This window comes from Eublepharis macularius, chromosome 5 (assembly GCF_028583425.1).
Source record: "Eublepharis macularius isolate TG4126 chromosome 5, MPM_Emac_v1.0, whole genome shotgun sequence".
Classification (NCBI taxonomy): Eukaryota; Metazoa; Chordata; class Lepidosauria; order Squamata; family Eublepharidae; genus Eublepharis; species Eublepharis macularius.
In genome coordinates, this window is record NC_072794.1 from 22,347,325 (window position 1) to 22,359,515 (window position 12,191).

Sequence of the window (12,191 nt, forward strand, 5' to 3'; positions counted from 1 at the left end):
AGTTACATCCTTGCTCTTGACAATGTCTTCTTTTGGGATGGTGGCTGGTGGATGCCTGTGGCCATACATCATTCTTGGGCCCAGGTACGAGGTTTTGCCTGGACTCGTATGCTCTAGTTGCATAAAGTTAACATTTGGTTAAGGACTGAAAGCCTGTACAGTATTATTAGGATAGTTATTTAGCTTATTGTTATTTTCTTCTCCCTGTTGCACACTGCTGTAACTGTATTCTCTTGCACGTCTTTTAACTATTAATTACATTCTTATAGTGTTATTTGGATTTCAGCACTTCAATCTGAATCTGGTACTTTGGCCTATTTGCCACAGCAACTCAAGTAATTATTTTGTAGAACTCAATCAGCAACACGGCCTACCTTACAGGGCTGACTTTTTTTTGCTTAATACCCCGTAGGACTTGAGATTTGCTTCTTGGTCTCAGACTGAAGGTTAGCTAAAGAGACCAGTCAGGATTTTGCCACTCTGGAAGTGAGGTTTCACTCTCCAGTTTTCAGTGTTTTGACTTTTGACCCCCGTAAGAAATTTCATTGTGGGACAGGACGGTTTCGACATCTACCAAGTGCAAAAGGTGAGGGCCGGACATTTCTATATGGTGACTTGAACTGCTTTGGTGATACATGAAGCAAAAAGAGTGCCTTTGGCTACCTGATTCTCTCCTTTAATACGCTAACTATTGATCATACCACCAAGCCCCAGGCTTTCATAAAATATACAGCAACATCCAAGGGCCCCAGCCTATTCTCTTTTTACGCAAATTGAAGGAAAATATTCAAATATGGTTCAAAGCCACTAACGACTCACTGTGCATACTGTGACTTCATCCCAGGGCTTCACTCTGTTCAGCATCAAAAGCTGTTCCATCAGGTTGATTCTACACAGGAACCAGGAAAACACCAAGAGAAGCTCCCTGCTCCCTGCCGAACCGTCACAAGGAAGATCATAGAACGCCAGCCTTCTGTACCCATGGCTGAAGGCCACACTTTTAACAAATCGGACCTGAGAGCCTGAGAAGTAGGTAAGACAGAAAACAGGTTGCTTGTCTGTAACCAACTGGACATATAGCAGGCACACATGGGCTGTGAGCAGAAACAGGTTTGGAGCAGACTCTAGCCAAAGAACCAGGACTCAAATCTTCCTCCTAAGAGATAACTTTGTCTTTCAGTCATAGATCCAGAGGAGTTAGCCGTGTTAGTCTGTAGTAGCAAAATCAAAAAGAGTCCAGTAGCACCTTTAAGACTAACCAATTTTATTATAGCATAAGCTTTCGAGAATCAAGTTCTCTTCATCAGATGCCTGATCAGGCATCTGATGAAGAGAACTTGATTCTCGAAAGCTTATGCTATAATAAAATTGGTTAGTCTTAAAGGTGCTACTGGACTCTTTTTGATTTTGTCTTTCAGTGTTTACCTTTCTCCATAATTCCTTCAGACCTCTAGCTCCCCCAGCGACAGATAAAGTGTGCAAACAGGGGAAGAAGAGCAAGTTATGTGATTTTACACATAATTATTTGAAGAACATCAGCTGCAGGGTAATCAAACTGTCTTTATTTGGGGTCTCTAGAGATCACAGGACAGCCTACCGAAACGCCCAGACGTCAAGGCATACTATGAAAGAAAGGCAGAGGAGGCCATCCAAGTCTCTAGTCTACACAGCTCCATAAGCAGTGAGCTCATGCGAAGGTCAAGTTTTTAAAGTGGGTTGAACACTGGAAGGAAATAAAGCTGGATCTTGAGTCTTGCAAGCCTGGCTACCAAGGTACTGACTGCCATTAGGCTGAGCAGATACTGGATTGCGCTCTTGCAGAACAAAACCACAGGCCCTGTATAAGGGTAGGAAGACACAAGGCACCGTGGCATCAAGGACTGAGCCAGTGAATTATATTTGATAGGTTGGAATGAGGTGAAACGTCTCTGCGTTGATACAGAGACCTACAGTGCAATCCTAAGCAAAGTTACTCCAGTCAAAGCCCATTGATTTCAAATGGCTTAGACTGGAGTAACTCTTCTTAGGATTGCACTGCAAGTCTTAGAAGTAGAGAAAGCATAAGCTGGATATCGTATTTCCAAGATGTTCAGACCTGGAGTTCACAACAGGAAGCCGGTTGTCAATGCACAGGCCACAACAGTCAAACCAACAGTACTACGACCTGAAGGACTTAAATGTCTGATGCAAAGCCTACCTTGATTTCCCAGGAGGTATTTTCAATAAGCTGGTCAGTGGGCAACAGATGCAGCCAAAGCACCAACACCGCAGCCAGGGAGACCAACCAAAAACCCCATCCAGACACTTACGAACCTCATTACTAATGACAATATCCAATTGTTTACATTTCACTTAGTAGTTCCACTGATACTACTTTTATTGACAACATAAAGGGTCTAACCTAATTAATTTGAAATTATCTTTCATTAGTTAACAGCATACTTATCTTTCAATATTGCTTGGATTTAATGAACAATATTTCTATCGTACATTAACATTAAACAGACTAGTGGCATATGGGCACAATGGCTCAATTCAGACAACTGTTACCAAACCTTGGGCTCATTAGACATTTCTTCTTCAGCATAAATTACGCTTTGTCACGATCCATTTATTATTTAAATCAGAATCAGAAAACCACTTCAAACTTTGGTTTCTGGTTTTGCTTTGGTAAGCAAGCATCGTTATCTAATGATTTAGCAGCTTTTAATTAGAACTTGATAATGTTAGGCTGCCTTCGTTTTATTCTATACAGACATTCTATATGTTTTATTGTATACTACTTCAAACAACTCTGATGAGAAACTATACAAATGTATTAAGAATAAAAATAACAAACAATAAACTGATAAGGAAGCCACAAACACGGGGCAAGGAAGCATACAAACTTGCATCTTATTTCTTATCCTTCAAATTGGTAAAGGCAGTAGGACATAAGGGTTAGAGAGGCAGACTAGGATCTGGGAGAACCAGATTCAAACCCCTACTCTGCCATAGAAGCTTCCTGGGTGACTTTGGGCCAGACAAACATGCTCAGCCTAACCTACAAGGTTGTTGTGATAATAAAATAGACGACAGGAGAATGATGTACACCACTGGAGATAAAGGTGGTATAAAGGAAGTAAAGCATAAATAATCTGTCAGATAAATGCTGGAAATGTAAAAAGCATGAAGGATCATTGTATCATATGTGGCGGACGTGTGAAGTAGCTAGACAGTACTGGGGAGATATTTTAGAAGTAATAAATGAGATTTTGCAGACCCAAATAAAGAAGAACCCAGAGCTATTGCTACTGAATTTAAGTATGGAAGATGTTCCTATGCAATACAGAACATTATTATTCTACATGACGACGACGGCAACAAGACTTTTATATGCGCAGAAATGGAAGGTGCAAGAAATACCAACTATTGAAGACTGGATATATAAATTGCTGTACATGGCAGAAATGGATAAAATGACAAGTAAGCTGAGAGATCAGAATCTGGCAGAATTCTTTACTGATTGGGGAAGACTGAAAACATATTTAGAAAAGAAGTGGGACGTGAAAGGGGAACTATGGCAATTCGAAAATTATTACAATGGGTTTCTTTTTATTGGAAGAGATGGAATCTTTACCATATGGAGTGAAGTATTAGCTAATTGTTAGCTTAAATTTAAGTGGATTTGGATGTATTGTCGAAGGCTTTCACGGCCGGAGAACGATGTTTGTTGTGGGTTTTCCGGGCTGTATTGCCGTGGTCTTGGCATTGTAGTTCCTTACGTTTCGCCAGCAGCTGTGGCTGGCATCTTCAGAGGTGTAGCACCAAAAGACAGAGATCTCTCAGTGTCACAGTGTGGAAAAGATGTTGGCAGGTCATTTGTATCTACTCAGGAGGGGTGGGGTTGAGCTGAGTCATCCTGTAAAAGTTTCCCAGGGTGTGGAATGCTAATGGCGGGAGGCTTCACTATATCCTGAAGAGGTTCTTTTGCATATGGATTGGGGCTTGATGTGCTAATCTTCTCTGCAGGGCTATTGTTGAGTATAGAGTGTTTTGTTAGCCTGGTGTTTTTCAGAACTGGAAACCATGCTCTGTTCATTCTTAAGTAGTAACACAACTCACTTCACATCAGAGAATCACCCAAACACAATTGCTGTCAAAAACGGTGAAGTGGGTTGTATTATTTCGTGTAGTACACTGCTATCATGCCCTGTTGTGCCCTCCTACTGTATAACCTAAAGCTGTTCAAGAAATAAAGTGTTTTTGACAGGAATTGTGTTTTTTGTGATTCTCTGATGTTAAGTGAGTTGTGTTATTTTTGTGTAAGATACTGCTGCCATGCCCTTTGGTGTGCCCCCCTGCTGTGTAACCTAAAGCTGTTCAAGAAATAAAGTGTTTTTGTCAGGAATTGTGTTTTTGTGATTCTCTGATGTCAAGTGAGTTGTGTTATTTTTGTGAGGTGGAATGCTGGAATGTCCTTTGGTGTGCCCCCCCCTACTGTGTATCCTAAAGCTGTTCAAGAAATAAAGTGTTTTTGACAGGAATTGTGCTTTTGTGATTCTCTGATGTTAAGTGAGTTGTGTTGTTTTTGTGTAAGATACTGCTGCCATGCCCTTTGGTGTGCCCCCCTGCTGTGTAACCTAAAGCTGTTCAAGAAATAAAGTGTTTTTGACAGGAATTGTGTTTTTGTGATTCTCTGATGTTAAGTGAGTTGTGTTATTTTTGGAATGCTGGAATGCCCTTTGGTGTGCCCCCCTGCTGTGTAACCTAAAGCTGTTCAAGAAATAAAGTGTTTTTGACAGGAATTGTGCTTTGTGATTCTCTGATGTTAAGTGAGTTGTGTTATTTTTCTGTGTGGGGGACTGCTGGGCCGATTCCAGACGGCCCCCCGCCTCGCGAAACGTCGCGCGTCGTCGCGCAGAAAACGCGAAATATCGCGTTTTCTCGCGCGAGTTTTGCGCGATGTCGCGCAAAACTCACGCGAGAAAACGTGATATTTCGCATTTTCTGCGCGACGACTCGTGACGATGCGCGACGTTTCGCGAGGAGGGGGGGCCGTCTGGAATCGGCCCTGGTGTAATGTGTCATAATGCTTTGCCTACTTGTACTTTGAAAGGGAGAAAATAATTTTTAAAAAACTTTATTTTGTGTTGTTCGTGTTTTATTCTTTGTTGTGCAGTTGGTTCCCATCATAGGGAACAATGGGGCTGGCTGGCCAGCCATCTCTGTAGGTGGGGGGGGGGAATTTGAGGGAGGGTGTCTGTGGTTCAGGTGCTCTTTCACAGGGACCAGCTGGCACTCAGAAGTGTGCCCACCATTGTGGCACCCCTGGGCTGTGCAGAAATGCCCAGGGAAAGAGAGTTTAGAAGTTCCCAGCATAGGGAACAAAGGGAGAGGGCTGGCCTTTGCCAGCCTGTTCCTGGAATTATGGGTGTGGGGCTGCTGGGGGTGGATTTGGGTCTGTGAGGGGCTAATGTGGGGATTTGGGTCTGTGTGTGGCAGCTGGGGGGGGAATTGGGTTTGTGTGGGGCTGTAAGGGGTGGACTTTGGGGGCTGAGAGCACCTACTTGGGGAGGCCATGAAATGCCCCCCACAAGTGGGAGCAGGCTGAGCCTTGGTGGGGGGTGGGAGGAAAGGTGGGAGAAGGGCCCCTGAGGGTTGGGGGGCATTTTGCATGCAAAATGCCACCCCTGGCAAGACAAGCCTCCCCCAGCTGGAGTAGAGAAAAGAGCACCTACTTGGGGAGGCCATGATATGCCCCCCCAAGTGGGAGCAGGCTGTGCCTTGGTGGGGGGTGGGAGGAAAGGTGGGAGAAGGGCCCCTGAGGGTCGGGGGGCATTTTGCATGCAAAATGCCACCCCTGGCAAGACAAGCCTCCCCCAGCTGTAAGTAGTAGAGAAAAGAGCACCTACTTGGGGAGGCCATGAAATGCCCCCCCCAAGTGGGAGCAGGCTGAGCCTTAGTGGGGGGTGGGAGGAAGGGTGGGAGAAGGGCCCCAGAGGGTTGGGGGGCATTTTGCATGCAAAATGCTACCCCTGGCAAAGGAAGCCTGCCTCTTCATTTTTTCCCCATAGGAAATAATGAAGAAGAAATGAGCAGCAGCAAGCTAACAATATGCTCACCCTTCCCAGGATAGGGGGACCTGGTTTGGGGGGCCATAACATGGCCCCCCCAAAGTCCAATCGGTCTGAAACTTGGTGGGTTGTTAGAAAGGAGTTAGAGGAAGGTCCCCACCAATTTTGGCTTGATTCGGTGGGAAAATGCCTCCCCCAGGCATCCGGGAAGACGGAGGCATTTTCCCATTGAAAAAACCCGAAAGAAACCCGAAAGAAACCCGAAACGCTAAACCCGAAACGGCTAGCCGTTTCGGGTTTTGCTGTTTCCGAAACAGATTCTTGTTTCGGGTAAACCCGAAACAAGAAACACGAAACAGAGTGCCTTTGCACACCCCTATTCTTAAGGTTTCTTCTTTCCTGTTGAAGTTTTGCTTATGCTTGTGAATTTCAATGGCTTCCCTGTGCAGTCTGACAAAGTAGTTGGAAGTGTTGTCCAGTATTTTGGTGTCCTGGAATAAGATACTGTGCCGTTTGAGTTAGGCTACGTTCAGCCACTGCTGATTTTTCAGGTTGTCCAAGTCTGCAGTGTCTTTCATGTTCTTTTATTCTTGTCTGGATGCTACGCTTTGTGGTCCCGATGTAAACTTGTCCACAGCTGCAGGGTATACGGTATACTCCTGCAGAGGTGAGGGGGTCTCTACTGTCTTTTGCTGATCGTAGCATCTGTTGTATTTTTCGGGTGGGTCTGAATACTGCTTGAAGGTTATGCTTTTTCATAAGCTTTCCCATCTGATCAGTAATTCCTTTGATATATGGCAAAAACACTTTTCCTGTAGGAGACTGTTTTTCCTTGGTTGTTTGATTCATCCTGGGTTTGATTGCTCTTCGGATTTCATAGTAGATACAAATGACCTGCCAACATCTTTTCCACACTGTGACACTGAGAGATCTCTGTCTTTTGGTGCTACACCTCTGAAGATGCCAGCCACAGCTGCTGGCGAAACATCAGGAACTACAATGCCAAGACCACGGCAATACAGCCCGGAAAACCCACAACAACCATAAGTGGATTTGGAGTTAATAGATATTGGTAAAATTAATAAAGTAGATATTTTATTTAATTGTTAGCTTAAATTTAAATATATCTGAAGTTAACAGATAGTAATAGATAACAGATTTTAAGTTAATAATAATAGATTTGAAGCTAACAGATAGAGCTTAGCTTAACAAAGTAGAATGTAAACATGATATAATGAGTTATAGAAAAAGGGGATAGATTAGGAATAGATTAAGATATAGGGTTGGAAAGCTGTTGGAAGTCCTGAAAAAGGGGGGGAGGGAAAGGGTGGGGGAAAATGATATTGAGATGTTATTTGAAAGTTGTATGTATTAATATTCTCACCTGATAAAAAATTTTTCAAAAAAAAACCCAAATAATCTGAGAAACTTATTTTGGGCACTTACAGTGGTTCATCATTAATTTCCTTTCTGTTAGTGCTTTCTCTTTGCAGCCATGCAACATCACAACATTACTAATAGATGATTCTGTGTAAGTGTGGGTGCACCCAACTCCCCTGAAATCTAACAGAGGAACGTTTAGCAGAAAGGAGTCATCAGACCCCTCCAAGGGATTTAGGCATACCGAACTCTGCATAAGATTGCAGAACAATTAGCACAGCATTTTACTACCTGTATCAGCAGACTCCTTCCATTCTCCACCTTGGATTTGCGTCAGAAGAGAGTATAGTAACTTCCAGAAGATGATACTCTGTTTAATAGAAGGAGACAGCAAACCTCATGAGATTGCTGGGGGAAAAACCCTGGATCAGCCCAAAAGTCAATAAGGTTCCTGCTATTTCCATACAACCACATGCCTCGAGAAAGAACCAGGGTATGAAGCAATAGCCCTCCCCTGAGGCTTCCCAGCAGCATACTGACTCAGAAAATGGAGGTTCCATTTAGCTGTCACAGTTAATAGCCTTAAATAGGACATAAATTTGTCCAATGAACTCCGACTTCCACGAATTAGTCCAATTCCCTTACAAAATCATCTAGGCTAGTATCTATCATCATATCTGGCAGCAGTAAATGCCGTAAGTTAATTAGGCATCGTGTAAAGTACTTGCTTCCCCCTGTCCTGAATCTACCAGCAATCAGTTTCATCAGTGGAGAATAGTATAAGGTTTAAAGTGTTAGACCGAGATCTAGGAGGCCCAGGTTCAAATCTCCAAGATGAGATAAATTCAGGGAAAAGAGAATTTTTATTGGTCTTTAGCTGCAGTAACTATGTAGAATTATGTTCAGAGGCAATGTACACCTGAATACTGGATGGCAGCACCAATGTGGGGGGGTGGGGGGTCAACCCCCCTGATGCTATGTTTGTGAGCTTGCAAGAGACATCTGGCTGACTGGCTGCAGGAAACAGAATATTGTACTAGATGGGCCTTCTGAGAGGATCCTGCAATACAGTTTATGATGTTTGTGTTGAGATCAGTGACAATATTCAAAATTCCTTTTTCTAAAGGAATGACGACTCGGATGGAGGGTCTGACTCCCAAATAAATGAATCTGTTTATGTAAAAAATAAGGGGTTTTAACTTACAACTACTGAAACAATCCAGATAAGGTTTTGGCTACATCTATATATCTAAGACTTTAACCAAATTCAAAATCTTTTACCACATATTTAAAATGCAGAAACGTTATGCGGCTTTTGTTTACATTCTCTATGAAATTGCAAAATGGCTTTTATCAAGATTCTTATGACATGGTTCATAAATGTTTTAGTCTGACTATATACATGAAAGTTTTTAAAAAATAAGTATTATATATTTTGCATCTTTTCAGATCTTGGAAATTAGCCTGTAAAGAATGCCTGCTTGGGCATGATTCAATAACATATAGCATTTGCATTTATTTATTTACATCATGCTTTTCTCATCAGATGGGACGCAAAGCAGCTTAGAACATCATTTTTCTCTCCCCTATTTTCTCACAACTAACCTGTGAGGTAGGTCAGGCTGACAGCATGTAGAGTCCAAGGTCACCCAGTGAGATTCCATGATAAAAAGTGTAGATCCTAGTCCAACACTCTATCCTCTACTCCATGCCAGCTCTGACATTGCATTTCTGCTATTTTAATTCTATGCATTGTGGAACAGTTGTAATTATGAAATTCTGTAAACACATCATCAATTAAGACAGTAAGCTGAACTACTTTTGGTCTTTTACAACAAAAATGTTCTACAGATTATAGGTATGCTGCTTATTTATTAAAGGATATTTAACTTGCTTAGATAATATAGATTTTGAAAAGTGGATTTTTATTTACGTTTTACATGGAAGCTTGCTGGGTGACCTTAGGGCAGTCACACACATTCTGAGTCTAACCCACCTTACAGGGTTGTTGTGAAGATAAAATGGAGGAAAGTCTCTGGATCCCCATTGCAGAAAAAAAAGTTGAGTATGAAGTAAATAAATAAGTCAGTAACTTTTCCCTGTTTATTAAAATAATTGGAAAGTTTTAGGTGGGTAGCTATGTTGGTCTGCAGAACGGCACCTTAGAGGCCAACCAGATTTTCAGAGGATGAGCTTCCTAGAAGATTCAGGTTTGAATCCCATGGAATCTTGCTGGGCATCCCTGGCCTGACCATTCTTTCAGTGCCTGACCTGCCTCACAGGGCTGTTGTACGGCTAAATTGTAGGCGTATCGTAAGCCACTCTGCCCCTGCCCACCCAGGGGCATAGCAGAACATAGATATATTTTTTAAAATACATTTTTAACAGGTTTCTTGCTTCCCTAAAAATCCAATGAACCGACAGCTTTGCTGGTACCAGGATTCGTCCTTTCCCACCATCAGGCCCGACCACACACGCGACAAAAGCGCGCCTCCGACCTGAGGAGGCAGGAACGGGACCCGCTCGCTTTACACATTGACGTCTGAGACAAAAATAAGGGCAAGGGCGCCCCTGAGCGTGTACAGAGTGCCCTCTCCCCTCAGCACCCACCGCCTCCGGCCGGTCGAACTTGGCCAAGCGGAAGGTCTCTGGGGAGACTCTCGCTCCGGGCAAGGCCAGGCTGAGCGCCCCAATGGCTGCCGGAAGATCCGCGGTCGACCGGCCCGGCTTCTGCCTCTTCATCGCCCCAGCCGCGCCACTCGTTTGAACCGAGCTACTGCGCATGGCTGGCCACTGAAGCGCGGGGGCGCATGCGCGGAAGGAGCCGGCCTCTCCTTTCCCGGGCTCTCAGTCGACGGAGCGGGAAACGGAAGGATATATCAGAAATCAAACAGAAACGAGACAAAATGTTTAAAATAGTCCTTCACCTCTCGCACGAATCCATGCGCGGCGCGCGTTTCGCCCCAGTTCCAGTAAAAGCTTTGGCGGGATGGGGCGTGGCTCTTCCACTACAGCGGCCTGATTATGTTGGAGGAGGAGTATAAAGCAAAACAGCACTGAGCAGGAAGTACAGGCTGTAATGTCACCGGTGCACTTCCATCAAGCAACAACGCTAACCGCAAGGCTATGGTTTGCCAAGGCAGTCGGTGGCTGGAATGAGTTATAAATCTCGGGTTGCCAGCTTCCAGGTGGTAGCTGGACATCTCCCGGAAATATAATGGGACACAGAGATCAGTTCCCCTGAAGAATATGGCTGGCTGAAAGGGGAAACTTTGGCATTATACCTCACTGCAGGCCTTCCCAATCCGTGACCTCCCTGATTCCTCATAAATCTCCAGGAATTTCCCAACCTGGAGCTGGCAACCTTAATTTCCTAAATCGTTGGGGAGGGTGGTCGAGGAGGAGGCGTGCAGCTTCCTAGTAAATTCCTCATTTAGCAGTTTCACACTGGTTGCCCACCTTTGAAGCTGTTTTGTTGGAAAATTGTCATTTTGGGTGGGGCCCCGTAAGGTCCAGCGGCACCTTAGAGACTAACTCGATTCCCAAGGTATGAGATTTCGAGAGTCAAAGCTCCCTTTGACTTTTGAACCAGCAGCCCCGTCCTGCTGGTTGAAATGTTTTCCCATTGGTTTCTCATATTGACATTTTTAATGTCAGACTGGTCTGTTTATTCTTTTCCTTGGGGACTGCCTCTTTCGCCAGTGTGGTGGGTTGCTTCTGCTGCGACATGGCAATGCCCCCCCTCCCATTGTACGCTTAACTGCAGAGGCAGTTGGAGCAACCAACCAAGGCCCTACATCCCCCTCATGGTCAGCCACCTTGTTCCCCTGTGCCACAGGACAACTTCATGCAACCACTAGTAGCTATAGCAGGGGGGTAGATGTTAAAAAGTCAGAAGGCCCACCCAGTCCCCCAGGAGGTGGGTAAGTTACATAGCAGAGCAAAGATGAAAATAAGAGCCAGTCAAAAGAGAAAAGGATCCAGCCCTTGATGAATGGGGTGATTCTGAGTAATATACATAAACCTGTAAGGAGAAACAATTAGATTTTGTAAACGAGTTCATGGCCATACCTCCTGCTGAATCCAAGTCTTGCAGAAATGATACATACCCCCTGCCGTTCCTTAAACACATCTGAAGTCCTCTTTCTCATTAGCACTTAATAGCTAAACAAAAAAAATGCTTTAAAACTATCTGTTTTAAAGAGGTTTTGAGTGGGTAGCCTTCTTGGTCTGTAGTAGAAGAGCAAGATCTGTGTCAGTAGCCCCTTAAGGAATAACAAGATTTTCAGGGTTTGAGCTTTCAAGATGCTGCCCTTACCACATAAATACTTTTGTACACTTTCAAAAGCAAATTTCAAATAATGTCGTGTGGGGTGGGGCAAGCTTCCAAGGTGACTGCCCTAGAACACAGAGAGATATGACTGAGTAAAAAAAAGTGAAATGGCAGCTGTTTTAAGGTACAGGACTGTGTTGCAACCATATGGAACTTTTTTGTAGATAGCCTTGGCGGGCTTGGAAACCATCTGACCTCTGCCTGGAACAAAGTCTACAACCACCATCCGCCCAGTGGCAGCAGGTTTCATTTCCCCTGCATATTGCCCTTTGTGCATGGTGCAGTGGCTGTAAGTCTTCCTTGCCTAGAAACTGAGCTAGTGAAGCAATCCCCTGTCCTCTTTACTCAGGGCCAGTACTGGCCAGGCTAAGAGCAACAAGTATAGGATCCCTGTTAGATTCAACATTCTTGCTGCTGGAGGA

General features: G+C 44.1%; 1 protein-coding gene across 1 annotated transcript in view; it reads right to left on the reverse strand.

Moving 5' to 3' along the window:
* Positions 1-10,220, reverse strand: part of TEDC1 (tubulin epsilon and delta complex 1) — a 36,500-nt gene extending 26,280 nt beyond the window's left edge. The window contains exons 1-3 of the mRNA XM_054980326.1: positions 10,047-10,220; positions 7,728-7,806; positions 820-1,022 (exon numbers count right to left, since the gene is read on the reverse strand). Coding sequence (XP_054836301.1) covers positions 820-1,022; positions 7,728-7,806; positions 10,047-10,220 — 456 coding nt within the window. The remainder of the gene's footprint in view (positions 1-819; positions 1,023-7,727; positions 7,807-10,046) is intronic.
* Positions 10,221-12,191: the final 1,971 nt, after the last annotated feature.